General features: G+C 33.8%; 2 protein-coding genes and 1 pseudogene across 3 annotated transcripts; 2 read left to right on the top strand and 1 right to left on the bottom strand.

Annotated features, from left to right (window-relative positions):
* Positions 245-12,505, top strand: LOC109347970 (conserved oligomeric Golgi complex subunit 3). The gene is made up of 25 exons (XM_019588130.1): positions 245-404; positions 604-687; positions 771-878; positions 962-1,006; positions 1,091-1,165; positions 1,250-1,345; positions 1,659-1,736; positions 2,726-2,811; positions 2,994-3,060; positions 3,211-3,273; positions 3,420-3,518; positions 3,786-3,890; positions 3,978-4,070; positions 5,029-5,117; positions 5,801-6,020; positions 6,617-6,703; positions 7,587-7,703; positions 7,801-7,833; positions 8,058-8,144; positions 8,228-8,290; positions 9,720-9,836; positions 10,446-10,538; positions 11,038-11,163; positions 11,651-11,751; positions 12,127-12,505. Exons 1-25 carry the CDS (start codon positions 321-323, stop codon positions 12,254-12,256), a joined length of 2,346 nt encoding a protein of 781 aa, XP_019443675.1. The 5' UTR covers positions 245-320; the 3' UTR covers positions 12,257-12,505.
* On the bottom strand, positions 11,844-22,503 carry LOC109347985 (eukaryotic translation initiation factor 3 subunit K-like). 2 transcript variants are annotated; one of them, XM_019588161.1, is made up of 10 exons: positions 22,284-22,503; positions 22,032-22,088; positions 21,849-21,899; positions 21,670-21,732; positions 21,284-21,334; positions 21,134-21,200; positions 20,694-20,776; positions 20,076-20,305; positions 12,506-12,511; positions 11,844-11,860 (listed from the first exon to the last, which is right to left on the bottom strand). In XM_019588161.1, the coding sequence occupies exons 1-8, from the start codon at positions 22,416-22,418 to the stop codon at positions 20,099-20,101; spliced, it is 714 nt and encodes a 237-aa protein (XP_019443706.1). In that variant the 5' UTR covers positions 22,419-22,503; the 3' UTR covers positions 11,844-11,860; positions 12,506-12,511; positions 20,076-20,098. The 2 variants fall into 2 exon arrangements, with proteins under 2 accessions (XP_019443706.1, XP_019443698.1); XM_019588153.1 differs by lacking the exons at positions 11,844-11,860; positions 12,506-12,511 and having other exon boundaries at positions 19,888-20,305.
* LOC109347977 lies at positions 14,186-19,036 on the top strand (annotated as a pseudogene).

Here is a 22,825-nt window from a genome sequence, read left to right as displayed (position 1 = left end):
CTCTCGATCATGGATACTTTATTGATGGAGACAAAATACATTTCTTTCATCTCTATATCTATATTTATAAAAAAAACTATTTTCTACTAAAAATAATAATTAAAAATGTCAAGCCTAATAAAATCAAAGTCAAATATAAAAAAACTCACTTTTTTTTAAGAGAAAAAATATTATGAAGGTAGAATGTGAATTATTATTTATTACAATACATATTCATAAAAGGAGCAAAACGCAGCGTTTGGTTTTGAAAAGAAAGAAAAGAGTTGGTGTGTTGTTTTATGTGAGAAGGAAGGAAACAGAGCGAGGTGAAGGTGAAGAAGATGGGAAGCAGAGGTCCACCTCAATCCATTCCAAATTCCGGTGCCATTTCCAGAGGCTATAACTTCGCTTCTACTTGGGAACAGGTTTCAACTCTTTCAATTCTTCTCTTCCTTTTTCACATCGCTCAATTTACCTTCATTTTTCAGATCTCCGTTTTCCAATTCCATTTGCATTCAATTATTTACTTATAATTTACACTCCGAGTTGTCATGGATCAGATCTACTGTGTTATTTCTAGTTATTTGATTTGATTTGATTCGATTGTATGTGTTGCATTTCCAGAATGCTCCTTTGACAGATCATCAACAAGCTGCGATTATTTCCCTTTCTCACGCGGTTTCTGATCGACCTTTGCCTCTCAATTTGGTAATTTCATACTTCTACTATTGCTTTTATTACTCTCATAATGGAATTGTTATTCATACATGTAATCTTAATGCATTTTGTAGGCTAAAGAAAATGCATCAGTTCAAGACATTGCGTTGTCGATTAAAACTAAGGACAATTCTCTCCATGATTCTGGTGCTATTGAGACTGTTATGGTCAATACCAATCAGGTTTTGAATCTGATCTGTTCTACCTAAGATAATCTCGTTTATTTGTGGATTTCTCTGCTTAACATATATTCTCTTTGCCGCAGTTCTATACGTGGTTTACAGATCTTGAATCTGCAATGAAATCAGAGGTTAGTAATTACTGTCTTGTTATGCTGTTGTTTCAGACTCTGTTCATTTTGATTGTGGATGTTAACTTGCACTTTGTATTTTAGACAGAAGAGAAATATCAACACTATGTGAATACATTAACAGAGCGCATACAAACATGTGATGATATTCTCCAACAGGTCATTTTTCTCTTCTTGTTGGTTACTGGCGGCAAGCTAATTTGGTGACTGTTCGTTGCTCATTCAGTTTTCCGTTTTGTGCAGGTTGATGACACCCTAGACTTGTTCAATGAACTACAGTTGCAGCATCAGGCAGTAGCTACAAAGACTAAAACACTTCATGATGCTTGTGACAGATTGGTGCGGTTTCGTTAATTATCTGCTTAATCTATTTTTCATTTTTCGTGAAATGTGGCTGTTTATATTGAAAGTAATTTGTAGGTAATAGTTGCCAATGATCTCTTGGGTGGGGTACATGTTATGTATAGTTTAACTAATGATAAGAAAAGCATGTTAAATCTTCAGCTGAGTGTAAATGAGTTATGTGCAACCCTTTTTGTTGGGCTTATGATCCCTATGTGGAGGTGGACTGTCTCATTTTTTTAAACATGGCCACCTTAGATTTCCTTTTCAGCTAAAATCATTGATTTACTCACTTAGTTTCCTATTTCAGGTACAAGAGAAGCAAAGATTAATTGATTTTGCAGAAGCGCTTCGTAGTAAACTCAATTACTTTGATGAATTGGAGAATGTAAGGTCTGCTGGCTTGACTGGAAGTCTTTTTTCGATTTATTTTCCATCTTGTCCTTTTTTTTTGCTTTCTGAGATAATAGTGTATACTTTTAATAAGAATGTGAACATGTTAATAGGGAAATAAAAAATCAATGCAAACATGCTAGTAGCCTAGCAGGACATAAAAGACCTGTATGCTTCTAGTACCTAATGGTATTTGCCATTGAAGGGTGCCATTCTGGTAGACATCTGGACAGTGCAAAAAGACAATTCAATTATGTGGAACATGAAATTAAGGAGGCACCATCTTCCATAGTTATGAAGTCACCTTTCCACGTCACGCCCAAGTCGTGGTTGAGTATACTGAAAGTTTTAATGTAAATTTCAGAGATTATATACAAAACAATTACCGATTCTTTATTGATATACTGAAAGGAGGCACCATCTTCCACAGTTTTAATGTAAATTTCAGAGATTAAATTTCAGAGATTATATACTGAAAGGAGGCACCATCTTCCACAGTTACTTAATTGATACAATTACCGATTCTTTATTGATATTGTTGTTATCAACAAAACATTTGTGTCTGCTGCTTTAGTATTTCAAATGCTTTATTTTATTTTATCCGGTATATTTCTTCTGCTAGAGCTTGTAGTGTGGGTGTTTGTGTGTGTATTGGTAAACCTAGAGCCATCTTGTGAGCCAGGTGGGGGAGATCCCTTATAGGGCCTGGGAGGGAGTGGGGCATAGGAGAAGGGAAATTGGGATGAAGACCATTGGCGGGGGTCAGATCCGGCTACTCTCACTGCATGTACCCATCTCTTACTAACTGAGCTACCAACACGGGACTAGTATATCTTACCCTAACTTAAATTGGAATTATAGATTTCTATATAAAGAGGGTTAGAGATATTTCTTTTATTCAGAAATTTCGAATGTAAAGATAAACTGAAATTAGTATTTGTTTTTTAAGTATTGAATATGGTTTTTTAAAATTTTACTCTGCAGGTTGCTACCAATTTTTATTCACCAAATATGAATGTTGGAAATGAAAACTTTCTCCCACTTCTCAAAAGGCTTGATGAATGCATCTCGTGAGTAAAAATCCAGTTTCATTCTTGTATTTTCTGCCACAGCATGCCCAGTTTATACAATATTACGAAATGATTTCAACTGCAGCTTTATCTGCTTCTGTCGTTGAACGTTTTTTCATTTTCTTTAAAATTGAAAGTACTTGAATGTTTGTGTTCGTTGGCATTTTTAACTTTCATTTTAGGTATGTTGAAAGCAATCCACAGTATGCAGAATCCAGTGTTTACTTGGTAAAATTTCGGCAGCTCCAGGTATATAGATTTTATTACTAGGAATTGTCAAGTAAACTTAGAAAACAATATGTTCTACTTTTGGTCTAATGTCATGTTGGCAGTCCTATGATATATCATGTGTCTTTATTATTTTGCCTTTAAAATTTGGATTTTTTTTGTTTTTGATAGTCTCGAGCTCTGGGCATGATGCGATCTTATGTACTTGCTGTTCTCAAAGGTGCCTCTTCTCAGGTGAAGTTAATTTAAGAGATTGATTGTATAATATATATATGTGTGTGTGTGTGTGTGTGTGTGTGTGTGTGCACATATGTATTTTTTAATCATATAAATAGTTAGAATTGTATGGTAACGTAATTTGATATATACCTCTACAACAGGTCCAGGAAGCAATCCGTGGAAGTGGGGGTGGCAAAGCTGTGTCTGAGGGAGTTGAAGCATCTGTTATATATGTTCGCTTCAAGGCAGCAGCAAGTGAGGTAAGCCTCTCTTTTTAATTTGCAAGTTTTTGGATTTGGTGTATAGATCCAAAACTTTGTATTACTTTAGTCTCTAAATAGATCACTACTTGATTGTTTCTTTTGTATTGGGCGGGCACCCCTTGTGCTCAGTTTAATACAATTTTTCTTTACCGAAAAAATAATATATAGAGAGAAAACACGATTTTCAGCTTGAATGGATAGGCCTTTTTTTGCAGCAGATCTCTACCTCTCTGTAGGGCTGATTAAGAATTGTTACTTTTGCAGCTTAAGCCACTGCTTGAAGAAATTGAAAGCAGGTCTTCAAGGAAAGAATATGGTCAAATCCTTGTAGAATGCCACAGATTATACTGTGAGCAACGCCTCTCATTGGTGAGAAGATATATGCTTAGTCATTGTATGCCCCTTTATTATTGTGCAGACTGATTGTGACAGTCACCCTTTGTTTTTTGAATGAAGATAAGAGGTATTGTTCAGCGTCGAATATCTGAGTTTGCCAAGAAAGAGTCCTTGCCATCATTGACTAGATCCGGATGTGCATATCTCATACAGGTACTGTTGTTTTTATCATTGTGAGTCCTATTGTCGCTTTCTATCATTTGTTTTTTTGCATTAATATAGACTGCAGACATTTTTCACTATGATATTTAAGTATTCAAATTGGTTTTAAACAGTGCTAGAGAGTTGCACACCCCTAGACATGTGCAGTCAAATGCAAAAATGGTAGGTATGAGAGTGAAAAAATAAGAGAAGTGGAGAGATAGATTGTGGATGTCAATAATGATCTACTGATGCCATTGAGCTCTTTCAAAAGCCAAATTTTCAACAAAATCATTTCGAGCTTGTTTTTTAATATGGTTTCTCCCAAGGTTTCTTAGATCTTCCTCTCCCCATTCAATTAGTCTAGCTTCTGTTTGATCCCCTTTTCTTATTAAAGCCTTTATTGGTCTTTCTCTCAGTTTTTTCCCTTTTTTTAAAGATGAGTTTAACAAAATTCCTTCACCTATACAAATACACATATAATCATATTTTAGTTTTATCTTAAATACTATCTGATGCTTCCTGTTTCAGAATTTAGATAATAAAATTATAATTGTTATTTTTAAATTAATTAATACAAGATATTTAAAAAAAATTAAATCCTTTAACTTGTTGTCTTTTTGAATAAGAATAAAAAAAGTCATAAAATCTTTCTCAACTTTCAGACCAATACACCTCACAACGAGTTTGAACAATTGATGTCCTTAATTTAGTATTTTTTTCATCAGTTCCTATTCATTTACATGTCATCAATCTTTTCATTGTTTGCTTAGTAGAAAGGTTGAAGGGGATTTTGATTGCCTCCCTGCATATTGAAATATTATATGTAGCATGCATGAAAATGATGCATCTAGCCAACAGCAAAAAAAATTGAATCTTCGTTTAATTATTCTATTTATTTGTCATGAAAATTATGAACTCTAAATGATATTACTTGCATCAAATGATGTGACTGTAATCACTAGTGCAGGTCTGTCAACTTGAACACCAACTCTTCGATCATTTTTTTCCTGCTTCTTCGAAGGACATTTCAAGTTTAGCTCCATTAATGGATCCTCTGTAAGTGTATATTCCTGTTAAATAAGAATACTTAGTTTATTTTCTTTGAACAGAAGAAACGTTCATTAGAAGAAAGAAGAAACACAGAGAATGGGAATAATAAATACTCCTAGGACAATAAAAAAAGAGAAAACAGAACTGGAAAACCAAACAAAAGTACAAACAGAATGTGACAAAAGAAAAAGGCTGTTTTCAAGAATTTAAGTTATTCCTTAAAATGTCCCCCAAGACAGCTCAGTTGCTAGAGCTGCAGGACATGAAGCGTGAGCCCTGGGGTTCAAACCCAGACTGTTGCGCTCTCCCCCTCCCCTTCAAAAATCATTCCCTATAAAAAAGTTATTCCCTAAAATCCTAGTATCTTGTTTCACTGTTCTGTGTCCCAAGTGAAAGAAATCTTTGGGGTTTGAACTAGGAATTGTTCTGGGCATGTAAGATATCTCTAAATAGTGGTCAACAAAGACATCTGGTCTGTGTCCCAAGTGAAACTGAGCATATAACATATCACCAACTTGAAATGGTCAACCTTGCTCGGGTTGTTGATACTTCCCAGCTTATAGCCCTGTCTCTCTCTACTTGTTCTTACTCTGCTGTGAATGTTATTCTTTAATAGCGGAACTCCATACTCTGAAGATATGTGCTGAGTGTATACTAGACTCATTGGTTTGGTCAACTTTGCTTTGCAGGTCAACTTATTTGTATGATACACTGCGTCCCAAACTTGTTCATGAAACAAATATTGATTTTCTTTGCGAACTTGTTGATATACTTAAAGTGGAAGTCCTCGAGGAACAACATAGTAGAAGAGGTGAATCACTAGTTGGTCTTCGACCTACGTTTGAGAGGATTTTAGCGGATGTTCATGAGCGGTTGACTTTTCGTGCTCGGACTCATATTCGTGATGAGGTATTATATCTTTACTTTGTTTTTTATTAATTTGAATTCTTCATTTTTTGTTGTGATTTTGCTGTTCAAAGTTTTTTGTTGAATTTTGGTCTTTCTGGTTGTTTGTCCTCTTGGGCATTGCTAAAAGGGTTGGAAAAATCACTATCAAATATGCAGAAATGAGTGGCCTAGTAATTTTGCATATTAATAATAGAGATTATTCATTTGTTGTTTTTTAACAAATATGGCATTCTTGACTTTATCTTTAGGTATCAATGATGTGCTCTTCTCTTCTAACGTAGTTGACCTTTAGTTATCATGACTTAATTTATTGGTTAACCAAACCATATGAATATCCATAACAATGTACAATATGAAATCATATCATATACTATATATACTCAAGCCACTATGTACTTGTCAAGGGATCGGAGAGATGACAAGTCATTCCAGACACATTTAGATGTTTGGACTAAACAATTGCCAATCTCTTACATAACATACTGTCTGATCAGACTAAACATACTAATTACTTTATATAGCTGGTTGGGAACTGTAATTCACCTTATTTTGTTCCTTGAGGGGGTTATTCTAATAATCTAAAACTTCTTTTACAGATAGCAAATTACATACCGTTTAATGATGACTTGGACTACCCTGAAAAGCTGAAGAGATCTGCTGAAAGTACATCTGAGAATAATGCGGTAAAATATCTTTCCCTGCAATTTCTTGTTTTAGCTTGAATATATAAACTGCTTTCAATGCTTCTCACTGATGATGACTTTTGCACACTGATTTTCCTATGGTAGTATACTAGTGTTCATAAACTTATTTTATAATTTGATTTCTTGGTGTTTGCTTCTGCATTAGTTGGTTGTTAGGTGACTTGGTCACAAGTCAACAATGGGGCAATTCTTTCTTTTTTATTATTCAATCTTCCATAAGTTATCTTTTCTGACTGGCCATGGAATGTTGACAGAGTCTGTTATTCTTCCCTCAACCACATTTTGCTTTTGCCTCCAATTTCCCTGAGATTAGAGTTGTGGAGTCATTAATGAATATCTCGTCCTCTTTTCATACACATGCATGCACAACGCTGTGTGTGAGATTGTTACCTGAGCGTAAATGTCTAGCAGCTATTATATTTAACTGTCTAACTAACAGTTAACTGAATGTTAACTGTCAGTGAGTATAGCTGAACCTAAATAAGAGAGGGGTTTGTTGAGATATGAGTGGGATTTTGAGGAAGAAATGGAGGGTGTGAGAGGATTAGGATCTCTCTAATATCCTACAGGTTTGATCTTTTAACCTCTGCTCTGGTATGACACTGATAAGTAGCTATTTCTGAATAAAGTCACTATATTTCTGCATATTTTTCTCAATTCTTGCTAAAGTTCTATTAGCTATGCAGAATATTTTTTGTTTCTGTGTAGTGGAGACTAGAACTAGATTTTTATCTGTTTTATGGTTATCGCTGGATGTTTTCCAGTAGTTGCTGGTTTGGCAAATTGCTAAATATAATTATATAGACTCTTAAATGACATTTTTTTCATCATTCTTTTGCGATTTGTTGCTTTAAATTTGCAGGCTGATGATAATCCAGATATATTTAAGACATGGTATCCTCCCCTAGAGAAAACTATATCATGTCTTTCAAAGTTGTATCGTTGTTTAGAGTCGGAAGTTTTCACAGGCTTAGCACAGGTATTAGAGATTTTATTTTTACTATTTTTAGTTTCTTGCCTTGTGTTCTCTTTCTTTGAATATTTTATTGACAATCAATTTTTGTCATTTCAATCAGGAAGCAGTGGAAGTTTGCTCAACATCAATTCAGGTAACCCAGAAATCAGCTATCTGGATTTAGTAATATGATGATGGTTGGATGATGTAAATCATGTAATATAAGTATTATTGGCATTTTTATTATCTATATAGGGGCATACTATATTTTTATCATGGGTGATTTGGATTTAATGAATGTTCTTAACATTTGGACCTACTTCAAGGTTCCAATATTAGTTTGTTTTAATAATTGGTGCTTACTCTTGCCTGACACAGAAAGCAAGCAAATTAATTGCAAAGAGATCATCACTAATGGACGGGCAACTTTTCCTTATAAAACATCTTTTAATTTTAAGGGAGCAGGTAATCCTGTGTGTTAACTTTCCCTTATAAACTATTTAGTGGATTTTATATAATTTTTGAGTAATCATTTTATGGTCTTCCAGATTGCTCCCTTCAATATTGAATTTTCAGTCACGCAAAAGGAACTTGATTTCTCTCATTTGCTGGTCAGTATTTCTTAGCCTGATAATTTCTGTTGTAAGCTGTACACTATATTGTTCTTGTTTCAAGCACTTGTCAAATGTCTTGTGCCTTATGCGGTTTGGACATGTGTGGAGGAGACTGGTAGAAGCCCTCGTAAGGAGAGTTGAGGCTAGTCCAATTCCTAGAGGAAGGGTGATACCAAGAAAAACATAGGCAAAATGATTAAGAAATACTTGGAGTTCAATGCTTTGTCAATGAACATGATTCATGATAGAGCATTATAAGCCGACTCCACCGAGTGGGGTAAAGGCTTGGTTGTTGTTGTTGTTCCATTGATTGTTATTTCCATTTTATTTAATGTGAGGAAGAATAATATGGATAAGTACACCAGTGAAAAATTAAGTGTCCTAAAGGGATGAAAAATAATAAGGTAATACAGAACTGAAGAAAAGGGAAGAGGCTTGGTATGGCAGTGGGGAAGTCCAATCTTATGCAGTGGGGCAGTTTAATCTTTTGCAAATCGCATAATCCATTTCCAGATAAAATTTAGGAGCAAAGAGGTTTCACTTATAGACCCATGTGTTTCATTCCACTTAGAGGAAATTTGATAAGAACCTTGTGAGAAGAGAACCACACCACAAGTCACTTAACCCTATCCCAAAGCAAACTTAGGAGCATGGAGATTCACTCTGAGTGTGTTTGATAGCCCCATCAAGTGACTTTTAAGTCAGTGAACTAGATTATTTGACCAAAAGTAAGTTACTTGGTTGTGTTTGGTAAAGGGGCTTATAAGTCCACATTTGATAAGTCACCTGGAGGTGACTCGTGACTTATAAGCCAGGGGCTTATTTTAACACCTATCAGCTAACTTATAAGTTAATTTAACCAAACAATTTTGTTTCATCGGCTAGCTTATAAGCTCCTAGCGTATAAGATGCATGTGTTTCACTCCAGTTAGTAGAAATATGATGAAAACCTTGGGAGAAGAGAAACACATCTCAAAACCTAGTCACTGTAGTTGGAGAACCCAAGGCCTTATAAACCCCACATTAGAACCTCATGCTTCCGGCGGGGGACTTAAGTCTCATACTTTGTAATTGGATCCTAACAAAATACTTATCAGTGTCCCAATAATATTATAAAACACAGGAAATTCCAGAAATAAACCTATCATCTAATAAACTATAAGAAACACCTTTTCTTAGTCTATTTGATTTGCATATCCTTGTATTTACTATGTTAAAATTCTCAATTGATCATGGGTACTGTATAAAGTTTTTTCTTTCTGAAAGTGCAAAAAAGAAAATTAGTCAAGCAGCTTGCCTGTTAATATTTTGTCATCGATGTTTTTTCATTATTATTTTTCCTGATTTAGCTTTAGTTTCTTTCACTAATATGTTATGTTAAAGGGGAGTCTAATTTTCTTATGAATATATTGAATATATGGTTCAGGATCATCTAAGAAGGCTCCTAAGAGGTCAAGCCTCACTATTTGAATGGTCAAGAACGACTTCATTGGCAAGGACTTTGTCTCCAAGAATCTTGGAAAATCAAATTGACACGAAGAAGGTTTGTGACATTGTGGAATTAATGTGGTTTGTTCAAATGACTTATAAAGCAAACCTCTTGTGATGTTTTGACCATACATTGTTACTATCACCGTTATGTGAAATTAGATAAGAAACATTCAAATGTTCATGTGTGATCAGTCAACCAATATGCGATCAGAATCTTCCTTTTGATAGTCACACCAGCAATGATTACCCATTCACTTTCTTCCATCCTGGTATCTTTTCCAATTAAGTCAAAATGAGTTTTACCACTGAGTTTTCCTGCTAATCTTGGATTTAGTCATGCAAAATCATAATAGGAACCCTTTGGGATGCTGATGGTCTCCACTCTCTCCTCCAGTATTAATTGTTTGGAGAATTTTAGAATGGAATTTTCAGAATAGATGAGGACTTTAAGGGGAATTTCAACCGCTACGAAAAACTGACAACATTTTAACCCCATATTGAAAGATTGTATTAATCACATATTGACCCTTTGTTATTCCTTAACCCAGTTGTGCATGTCTTTGTCAATGTTTTCTTTTTAGTGATTCTCCCCTAATTCTTTATTTCATATGCTTCATAATAAAATTTAGATCTTTATCTAGTGGTTTTGACATTTTTTCAGGAGCTGGAAAAAAGCCTTAAAGCCACTTGTGAGGAGTATATCATGTCAGTTACTAAGCTAGTTGTGGATCCCTTGCTCTCGTTCGTTACAAAGGTTTGTGTGTCACCATGTTATTTGTTGCCATGCAGCTTCTAAATATAAGTAGTTCTTCCAAGTCAAAGGACTTCTAAACATAGGTGGTTCTTATAACAAGATTTTTATTACTTGCATAGTTGCATTAGCAAATATCATGTCTGAGTCATTCATTTACATATTTCATTTCTTACTTGTATACATTTAATATAATCCTTGTCACTTCCATGGTTGGCCATGGTCAAGTACTCAAAATGGGTATTCATATTTTCCTTGAGAGGGCACTTTTTGTGTGTTTTCCTTAGCACTTGGATTTAAGCTGCCACTTCTTATTGTAGAGGACATCATGTCTAGTGTTGTTCTGGGTCTCTGACCATGTTTTTTCGGCAAAAATTATTTTGTAACAAAACTGCTTCTAGACACCAATCACTGTGAAGTTTTATCACAGATTTAACTTTTTCTATCAACATTAGAAAGAGAAGTATTTTTACAATACCTTCTTTCAATATTGCTTTTGTAGGTTACAGCAGTTAAAGTTGCATTATATTCAGGTGGTCAGAATCAAAAGCTTGACTCTGCTATGGCCAAACCTCTGAAGGACCAGGCTTTTGCTACTCCAGATAAGGTGGCTGAACTTGTTCAAAAGGTCGGTCATTAAAATTATGTGCATTATTTAGTCATTGAACCGAACAAAATATTATTCTGAAAGGATCCTATGAGAGAAATTTTCACTCTTGGTTTGCTAATAAAAATAAATGCATTTGGCTGAATAATTTTTCAATTGCAATGCAAACGCACCATAACCCCATTATAGTATTGAAACTTCCTTAGTATATCTTCAATGCTTCCAGTCTTATGTTTGAAATAAGTAACACATTGGCTTTAAATAAAGCAGAAGAGGTTTTCCCAGGAATTGTATTGTTGGTCTTCCTCAGACTTGTCAACTTAGTTATGTCATGTCTAAATGAAAACACTAGTAGAAAAAGATAAAGAAACCGTTCCTCAAGTTATCTTGATTTGTGAGTTCTATTGTTTTATGCAACTTAGTAATTTGCGGATAAGTTTTTTAATATTAAATTTGTGAATCCTCTTCTTTTATCCAGGTTAATTAATGTTTTATGGTCTTTTAATAGGTCAGGACTGCTATCCAGGAGCAACTGCCGGTGGTGATATCAAAGATGAAGCTTTATTTGCAGAATTCATCGACTAGAACAATACTTTTCAAACCAATAAAGTAAGTTTTGTTGGATAAGGGTCTAACATTTATCTGCATACCTGTGCTATGACAGGTGCTTCTTGGTTAAACTATTTCCCTTGTTTGATTATATTTTCTATCTCTTGAGCTAAGGGTTTAGGAATTAGCTTAAACTGTCAAAGTGTCAATTATTTATGGCTTTCACTTTGATAAATTTCTAATTTCCTGATACTTCTACCTAGAGATATTTTATCAGTAGGGATGCCAGTTAATTAGATGATGATCTGTTGTGCATTATTTGAACCAACTGCTTAATTTTTGTTGAGATTCTTTGTGAATTCGTTACCAACTTGATTGTTATGAAAAATATTATGATTCTAAAATGCTGTTTTTGTTCTTATTATGTTCATGCAGGACAAATATTGTTGAAGCCCACACCCAATTACAATCCCTACTTCAATCAGAATACACAAGTGAAGAGATCCAGATTATTAATATGAAATCCATACTGGATCTGCAGACTGAGCTTGATAATCTCCTCTAACCTTCATGTGAAGGACATTGAATAATCTCATATCCGTTATATTGTTCACTTGGAGGATCCTGAACAAACTTGAGTTACATCACTCTATTTTTTGGTGGAATACATCATTGTTTATTCAGATAATTTTGTAGAATGATTATTAGTCACAGATAGCAGACTTGTGTGGTTTTGCCGCAGAGGATGTGAGTATTTTTTATCAGCTATGGATATTTTATATTCTACATTTTTGTTCATTAGTCAACCACCAACGATATATTTTACCCGGCCTTTGGCTGGTATTTTGTTCAAACATGGTTCTGCTTATCTGATTACAATGGTTAAGAATGTTTTTGCTTTTTTTTATACATTGTCCTTGCTTTCTTTGATGCCATACAACCTGAATTTATGGTTCTTTGTGATAAACAATATCGAGAGGAACTAAAATTTTAATTTAACCAAAAAGAAATTGTACAGAAGGTTTTTGCCATATAAAAGGCCTTCAATCCGTTATGACTTACGATAGAGAAAGCAAAAGATGAAATACGTGATATAAAAATTGAGGGGAAACCCATAATTCACTGTACAATTAGAAGCACAGGCTGGCGTAAAAAAAACTGTGAATAGAAGGGAACTTAACATTTAGAGGCTTCAAATTTTGAGCACATCATGAATTTTCCTCATAAGAAATATAACTCTGAAGGAGTCCATTGATCTGGCACCATAAGAAAATATGCACTCATGGCTTTCCTAAACCTTTTCTTGTACTGCTGAGGTGATATCACAATTGTAGTAGTACTCTTTGTTCCACCATGTATCCCTGAGGTTTTCACCCAAGTTTCAAGGTACTTATCCCATGTCTATTGCCTCATAAAATCAATTATACCTAAAACTAGTATATGTTTTTCCTCATCACATATATTGACTGCAACAACATATAAATAACTATATAAAACCAATAGAGCAATACCATATTGCCAAAATATAAATTTAAGTTAAAAAGCATATGCAAAAGGAAGCTGCAAGAAAACCCACAAAGTTATACTTTCCTAGCAATTGTTAGACAGATTATAATGGGACAGAACATGATGTATGAGTCCCGTTAGAGAATACTTTTTTTTTGCAAGAGTTGTTAATATTAGACTATGAGTAATTATTTATTTCAAAACTGGTTAAGTATATAATAATATTTATGTGTATAAAGTTGTTGAATATAGTATTACCGTCCTAGAATAAGTAAAGTCGTAAGGTTTTAACATGTTATTTTATTTTCGTCATCCTCCTCTAAGGAGCCGTGGCCAAGAAGCTTGGATGACAAGTAAACATTTGCCTCCCAAGTTGAATATGCCTTAATTTATGTACGTAAGAAATAAAATTCAGGTACTAACAACTAATTTCATAGATAATATTTATACATTATCGATATAAAAATTTGTACATTATCAATATAAAAGTTTATACATAATCATTTAACCATTTGTATATATTACTTATTTAAGAGTGAATTATAATACAATAATAATACAAAAACTCTTATTATCATGATGGGCACATTTTTTCTCTAGTTCTTAATACATATTTTCTAACTAATAACTAATTATGTAGGGAGTGTGGTCTAACAGTGAGGGTGAATGGTTATAAGAATGGAGTGTACGATGTTATAAAGTGTTTTGATAACTAGGGTGAATAATTGGATTAAAAGATTAAGGGTTCGAGTCTCATGTATAACAAATACTAATAAATATCTATCAAAATATAACTAATTATGTTGGCAATTTACATGCTCCATAAAAATAACAATTTAACGTCGCTATTACAGATACAAGTATTTATTATCACTATATTTAACGTGTGGACCTAGCTCACACATTAATATGTTTGTATTTTATTAATATTTTTGAATATATCTCCCTTCCATTGACGGAGAAATTAATTTTTTATATTTATATTTAAATGAAACTATATGAAAAATAGAAAAATAAACGAATCAATAATTAGCAGCTCTTGTTCCTGCACCTGTGGTTTCAACCTTTTTGTTCTCAAATCTTCTTCCCCTTTTCAATCTTCACCAGATTTCTGTGTTTCATCTTTGTATCCATGTCACCGTAAAGATTCCATTTTCAAATTACCCACACGCTATTTTCCCCTGTATGTAACCCCCACCAATATGTAATATTCCTTCAATGAACACAAAAAGTTGTGTTTTTTCTTCATGGGGTGTCAATTTTTGGATCTATGTACGTTGAAGTTTGAGAAGGATTACTGGGTCGTTGTTTATAGCAGAAGATAGGTATAGTAGCTAGAAGCGGTGTAAGTGATGGTTTTGGTTAGAGAAGGTGGTGGAGCTGAAATTATGAAGAAAGATTCATAATTTAGGATCAGTTTCGGTATATAATGCTGTATTTGAAGCAGCCTATAGTTCAATATATGGGTTTGTGTTTTTGGGATGTGAGTGTTTTGCATTTTGGTGATAGTGAATTTTGTTAAATTTGGTAGTGTTTGCAATTTGCATGCCATTTTGATAGTTTCCCTGAGCCTGAGGATCGGGGGATATGAATATAACAAATAAAAGAGTGATGTCATCTTCAGAAAATGACCCTTCTCATCACTCCTTAGAGGCCCATCTTCCTCCTTCTTCTCATGCTTGTATGCACAAATTTAGGCTCTATGAAACTCGATCGGTAATGCCATTTTCTTCTTCTTTCCACTTTTATACTTTGTTCTCTACTATTTTTATAGTGAGGTATCTTTGATTTTTGTCATATGAATATGATTAGCTGGTTTTGTGGAAAAATATATGTCAAAAGTATTGTCAGTGAACTTGTTTCTTATTTTTGTTCATATTTTTATGACTTGTAACATCATGTACATTTTAGTGCATTTATTACCCAATATCCACTTATACATCACTCATCTTCTAAAATTGGCTTTAAATTTTGATGTTGGAATGTTCAATGCTTTTAGAAAAAACATTAAACCTGCTTATTTTCAAATGCATCAGATTTTTGTTTGATAAACTTTAATACTTGTTGCAGACTTCAAACTCTTCTATCTTCTCTGTTTTACAGTATAAGAATCAGTTTCGCTAAGTAGAAAGAACTACTTAACTTTGTAACATCATTCATTTTTTGACTAAGCTCTACGTTTTATCCCACTTTTAGTATTCTTATATATGACTTTTGCCTTTCTGAGATACATCTGAATGTAATTTTTACATCTTTGCATGAAGTGTATATGTTGATGCTTTCTACCTTAAAGTGGGATTTGCAATTTATCTCGACTCTTACCTTTGAAAGTGGGTCTTCTGCAAGCCACTCTTCATGCTTTAGGTGTTTGGGAGTATGATATTTCATCCCTGTGTAATCATGTGTATAGTAAACTTGAGATATGTCAATAGTTTTAAGTCAAATTGGCCGTTCTGTTGAAGTTGCAATCCTTTAAAATAAAATATTTTAACCTTGTGCTTTTGTTTTTTTTGTTTTGTTTTATGCCACAGAACTTTTACATGATAGGAAGGAACAAGAGCAGGACATATTGGAGAGTGCTAAAGATTGACCGTCTAGATTCTTCTGAGCTAAACCTGCGTGAAGATTCCACCACTTATACAGAAAGTGAATGTTCTGATCTGTTGAAGCGTATACATGAGGGGAATAAGTCCACAGGTGGACTAAAACTTGTTATGGAATCGTTGGTACGTAGATCTCTAATGTTTCTCCAACTTCTTGTTGACAAACTATCAGTCCTTATCTTGATATGTTATTGTTCTGTCCTGCTTTTAGGGTTCATCAAATTTTTGGGGCCTTACTAAATGCTTCTTATCACAAAAAGAAGGCAAATTGGTGCAATCTGTGGTCATGCAGTATATGCCGTCTCAAAGAGTGAGATGATTCCGCTGCCAAATTCTTCAGTTTGGTCTAACATCATCAACTCTAAAAATGAAAATAGGTTTTTACATTCTCCCTTGTTATATCAATTGTACTTCGCCTTAAAACCTGAATGGTAGACCAAGCGATGCTCAGTGTCTATTTTCATATTATTTGTGAACATATAAAATATATATATATATATATTATATGTTTATATATATATATATATATATTCATTCTGAATGCTGATATCTTTCCACTCTTCCCTTTAGTTATTGAAACAAAAACATATTACTTATATAGTTTTTATATATATTCATTTTGAATACTGATATCTTTTCACCGTTTCCTCTAACTTTTTAAAACAAAAAATCACTTCAATTTTGTTCTTATTTACATGCATTTCTAATGACCTTTCAGTTTCTCCTTCTTTATCCGAATTCTTTATTTTTCAGTTTCTCCTTCATATACCTATCAAGTTAATATAAAAATTACTTGTAATTTCATGTAGAAGCTACATGATTATATCCCTCTTCCATGTGACTAGAATATAAAAAAATAGAAAATGATATATCCTTCTACAAATCCTCCTATACCATAAGAAAAGTAACATGTGGCACAGAGTGAAACATTGTTTATTAATGATTGGTTTACAAATGATACATATCACTTTCTTATGGGTATGAGGATTTGGTAGGAGGATATATCATTACTCTAAAAAATTATATGTTGAAAAAGTACACATTTGTTAAGGGTAACTTCATTTGTTATGGATACCATAATTTTTATTAGGTTTTATTCATGATGAATTATGGTATAATTTTGAAGTGGTAGGTGATTCTGATTCTTAATGCCATCTTTGAATTTACATATAGTAATTTTGGCCTTATGCCAAAAAAATTGTTGTTCTTAACTTTGTCAGGTTTTGTGCTAATTATGTTCTTATTCATTTTGGTTTTTTAGATACAAGAGGCTCCTATGCACAGTCGACCTTACGAAGGACTTCTATTTCAGCTACTCATACCACATTATGCGTGAACATGAGTCAGGCCAAGTCCTTTATGAGACCATGTTTGTCTGGAATGAGTTTTTGACTCGAGGGGTTAGGAACCACCTCCAGAATACCCTTTGGACAGTTGCACTAGTATACGGCTTCTTTAAACAGGTGAATAAAAGTGACTCTTCAAATCTGTTGGATACTGTATTAATTTATCGGCTAATCTTGTTAAGTAATTGGCTTATTAACAATTTACTAGCATTTCCTACTCAATTGAAGTAATTTTGTCATATTGTACTTGGATATCTGATGCCTATCTGGTGGCTTCATTAGGACACACTTACTACAGTATCTGGGCGGGAGTTCATACTTACGCTTATTGTGAGACGATCACGTCATTATGCTGGCACCAGGTAAGTAAGTTTTTTAGAATATTAAATAATTTTTTAGCTTCGGAGTTACCATGAGTAGATACTTGAAAGCACCAAGCAGTCATGCCAGTTTTTCCACCAAAGTAAAAAGAAAATAATGTAGGTGACAAAATCATGATGTGTGCGATTTATGGCTTCAATTAGTTGATGATGAGTTATGCTTTTTGCACTGTAAGAAAACTGACCAATGAATTGAAGACCAATCAAGTGTATGCTGGCCAAACTTGGGTGATAAAAAAGTAAACAAAAAACAGACATAGGAAATTACTTTCATTTTTTAGCTTTGCAAAAAATTGTTTCGTACTAATAATCTTTTCCCTTGGATGATTATGTGTAGGTATTTAAGGCGGGGTGTTAATGAGAAGGGCAGAGTAGCTAATGATGTTGAGACAGAACAAATTTTGTTTGAGGATGTTCCAGAAGGTCTTCCAATCCGAATAAGCTCCATTGTCCAGAACCGTGGTTCAATTCCTCTTTTCTGGTCACAGGAAACTTCTCGTCTCAATATTAAACCAGAAATTATATGTATGTCTTCCTATTTCACAAATATTGTTACAGTTGCAGAGTTATTTATGTCCCACCTTCTCTATTTTGGTGTGTTAAGTGTCCATTTGTTTGCTCATGTTTCACTTGTTTTCCCCCAGTGTCTAAGAAGGATCAGAACTATCAAGCTACCAGACTTCACTTTGAAAATCTTGCGAAACGATACGGGAATCCCATAATAATTTTGAATTTAATAAAGGTAATTTCCTTTTCTTTTTAAGAAGAAATTGAACTTTGTTTCCCATTTATCATGTGCCATCATCTTTTTTGTTCGGTATATAAAAGCTTAGGGTAAGAAGAGGCTTTTTTTGCACTGGGATTACAAATCTACTTAATATTAAATTTTCTTGTATCTTTGTTGTGTTTACTCATATTGATGTTGTATATGAATTAGTCTTGACTAGTTTTATGTTATAACATTTGCTAAAATAAAAGAGAGTGATTTTATTAGTGACAAGGTGCAAAATCTGACAATTAATTGTACTATTTTATGTTTGTTTCATTTTTAATAAGTTTCTAGGGTGATTGATATTTTTTTCTTTATTTAAAATAGACCCATGAGAAGAAGCCTCGCGAGTCCATACTTCGTGCTGAGTTTGCTAATGCCATAGATTATATTAATAAAGATTTATCCAAACGCCCTCTTGGTCTTTATGTTAGAACTGCCATACTAATTCCATGTAATATTCTCAGGGAGGGGAGCGAGCTGAACCGGAATTTTCCTATGGTAAGGCACATCCTAGCGTTCGAGAGGAATTTCCAGATACTTTTGTAAAGTGGGTGAGTTATGGGCAGACACTTTGTCATTGATCCTTCCTTGCACTAATACAATTCCACATGTTGTATAATTGATTTGGCTTTGGTCCAAAGTTGCTGATTAATTCTTGAGAGAGTTTATGATAAGGAAGTGTGTGAAGGAAAGAAGCATACATTTGAGTAGTGCAGCCATGCAGCATCAATCTGTGGTAAAAAAACAAATCAAATCCTGAAAGCATAGTAGAGAAGAGTATATAACTAACAGTTGTATAAAATATTGTTATACTTTTTTGTTATAAATCTGGAGCTAACTATTTTCATGATAGTAGGAGCACTTGTAAATATTGCTTACCTTTGTTTGGAGCAACACTTTTAGAATTGCACATTCGTTTAAATAACTCTGGTTATTTTGATTTGTGATGAAGTACACGGTTCTGTGATCATGCTGACAATTTTGCAAACTATTAAAATATGTAAGTGACTGCTCAAATTTAATTCAACAATCAATAGCCGTTAATAGAGTTTGGACTACTTTCTTGAGGTACAGCACGATTAGGGTTCATTTGAGAATTGGTCTTGGAAAAAAGGAAAGACATTTTCAACTTTAAATTGAGAGATTCAAAATACTTCTATAAATATGGAATAAAAATGAAGAAAAGCAAATTCAATGAATATAGAGTTAAGGTACAACAAACAATGTTGGGAGATTCGCACCTATGGATTGGTGATATTGCATGAAATTGTTAAAAGCGTGATGAGTTGAAAATAAAAGCTTATTTAGCACACATACTGTTCTAGGCTCACTCCTTTGCTCCCCACAAGTAAGAAGAAAAAACTATCTATCTTAAAACATAATTACCATAAATCGATTCCTCAATAAATTCAGTGAAAGATTTTCTCTAATCTCAAGTACATTTCTTCTTTCCTCCTTCCATTTTAACCTACGTTTATTACTTCAACTTCAACATAACACTCCTAATAAATATGTTCTTGTATTACATACCCTCTCCCCTAACTGTTAGGGCGATTATATGCGCAATAAAGATAAGAGACCATCTGTTCAACAGCTTAGTCTCCAATGAAGAACAAGGCCATAGTAAAGCAAAATGATTATCAAACATGAATGCAAAACATGGGTACATTACAAAAGCAGTCCAGTAATTCTCAAATTTAAGCATCTAAAGGAAAGGGAGACTGCAATATGTTAATGCAGCCAATGTTAAATTCATATATCTCCTCTTCTAAAAAGAAATCACATTCCTCCGAAGAAATATCAGCCAAGAATAGGGAAGATGCGAGTAATGTGCTCCAATGGTACACTATCAGCAGTGTTTTTCTTCAAAATTGGGTCATTGAATTCATTTCTAGGAAGGACAATGAGTTGGCCCCTTCCTTGGCTTCCTTTCTCAATAGCCCAACCAGAGGTCGCTACTTGGTGTTCCAGGAATTTGTCCAAGGATAAACCTTCCGTGTTGATAGCCTGAGTTTCACACAGAATAAATGGTCTCATTTGAAAGTAATAGAAGAAACCAAACTCTTCCGATTGGAGAATCATAAATGCAGATAAAAATCATAAAACAATCAATTTCCATATAACCAGCCCCTTCCCCAAAAGATTCGAACAAGCTGGCAAAGATTTTGATAACCATTTAACCACTACAGAATAAACAGAGAGTTATAGCCATGACTCATAAATATGAAAGTGTTGTATTATTAAATGTATGGTTCACATGAGACATGAGTTCAACTAACATATCAGAAAATGATGTGCCAGACTATGTGCTAGTGCTAGCAGAGACTAGCTGCAGATAAAACTATTCAGTAATAAATGAACCAATGCTTCAAGTGGAGAAAAAATAAAAGCATACCTCAGCAAGCACAGTTCTAGGGACCTTTTGATAAGTCAAGGAAAGAACATGAATTGCATAGTTTTGAATTGCCTGCTCAAATCCTGCAATTGATTTCTAATTAAGCTTAGTATATAAGCATGCATTAATGAAGTTCAATAAGTGACAACACTGAACAAGAATAACAGCAGCATTGAGATAATTGAAAATCTCCCCTCATTTCCAGAAAAGCAAAACTAGGCACAACAAAGAGTGCATCAGTTCAAAACAGGTAAAGTATTTTGCAAATTCTATCCTGTACATGGTATATGCTTAATTTAACAGGCAGGACTGTGAGATAGGTATAAGGAGTTACAGAGTGTCCAAATTTATAGTATATAAATTCTATTTGTTACATTCATCAAAGTACATTGGCCTGTAACACCTAAAAAAATTTCCATCAATTATAATAAAAAAACTACCTGGCACAGCTTCAACAATGTGACGGTTTTTTGCTGCTTCATCCCAGAACTGGCGAAATCTTCCAGTCTGAAAGAAGGGACATGGATTAATTTCTAATTTCAATTTTCAAACAAGCACTTCATCCTCGTACAGCTAAAGCTAATGCATACCTCCAAATAGTGAGACAGGACAATCAGTGTCTTGAACTGCTCCTCCATTTGCTGAGTAACATAAAAACAGAAATTTAAACGAAAAAGCCTAAAATGAAAGAGTTTAATAATAAGCCAATGAGCCCATAACTGATACATTTAGTCAAATACAAAATTCCTAAAAAACGGATTCAAACTATAGGTGGATGGGAATTCCATGAATTATTCGAGGGTAATATGGAAAAACTCATGAAATTTAAGAATGCAGATAATTATCAACTCCCGCTCACCCAAATCCAAACACATTTGACATGAGTGACTCAATTATTCGAATATCTGATTATGTGTGTGTGAGATCAAAAAGAAATGGTACAAAGAAAATAACAATTGGGCTTGAAGAATCATACCACGCGTTCTGGAATCAAAAAGAGACACAGGCTGAAGTCCGGAGCAGGCATTGCCATGAGGGCCTGTTCAGAAAAGAAAAACAGATATTTTCGAGCATGTACTAACATCACTACACAGCCATATGCTTTCTAATCATCATAAGTAATAAGTTGAGCCCGAAAAAAATTCTTAACCATACCTTAACCAAAATTCGGGCTACAATCTGAGAACTCGTTTTCTCGGGTTCAAACTGCATTAATAACAAATAAACAAAACTATTACTACTCATAACCCACTAATAGCTTCATGAATTACATCAAAAAATTGATCCCATAAAAATAAACAAGAAAAAACAAAAACAATCTTGACAGAAACAAATTACCTGGTAGAGACGAAGGAGGCACAGATTTGCATCGAGGCTGTATGTCTGTGATGAAACCTAATAAGAGAGAAAGAGAATCATGACAAAAATACAAACTTGTTACAAGTTATAACATGATATTTGACACACAGTTTCAATTTAGAACAAATTAAAATTATGCATCTAACATTAGAACAGATTAAAATAACTTACTCTTACAATTCATGGGACAAAAGCCCTAATTGTATGAATGGGAATAGATGAAAAAAATACCTGGTCGTTGACATGGTTTTCTAGATCGGGAAGAATATCAGGATTATAGCGATTTAGGGCAACAAGTTGTTCCACCGTGTAAGGTACCTGTTGTTGTTGTTGTTGCTGCTTTGGATCCTCTCTTTCTCTTCCCATTCTCTCTCTATCACTCTGCACTGCGCAGCAACGATATTCACTCACAAGATGAACAAAAAGGGTTTCGTTTTCGAATGCGAGAGAGGCGAAAAACCCTTCTCTATAGTTAGGTTTAAAGTAATAATAATTATAAAATAAATTGGGTTATTTTTTATAGATTAATAATGTTTTGTTTTTTTATAAGATTATGTGCGAAATTACCATCATCCACGTCAATTAGTGGTAATCTTTTTTTATACACCAATAGTATTATCTTATCGAATAGATAAAGAATTTTTTTTAATGTTTTTAGTTATACTTCTTCACTTAATAAGTGTCCTCCAGAAATTAAATTTTTATCTTATAATAATTAGTTATAATCTACAAGTATTTCATTGGTATGAAGGAATTAGCTTTAGGAGACCCCT

Source organism: Lupinus angustifolius, chromosome LG01, assembly GCF_001865875.1.
Source record: "Lupinus angustifolius cultivar Tanjil chromosome LG01, LupAngTanjil_v1.0, whole genome shotgun sequence".
Classification (NCBI taxonomy): Eukaryota; Viridiplantae; Streptophyta; class Magnoliopsida; order Fabales; family Fabaceae; genus Lupinus; species Lupinus angustifolius.
The sequence above is the reverse complement of the archived record's forward strand: the minus strand, read 5'-3'. Positions and strand labels throughout refer to the sequence as shown.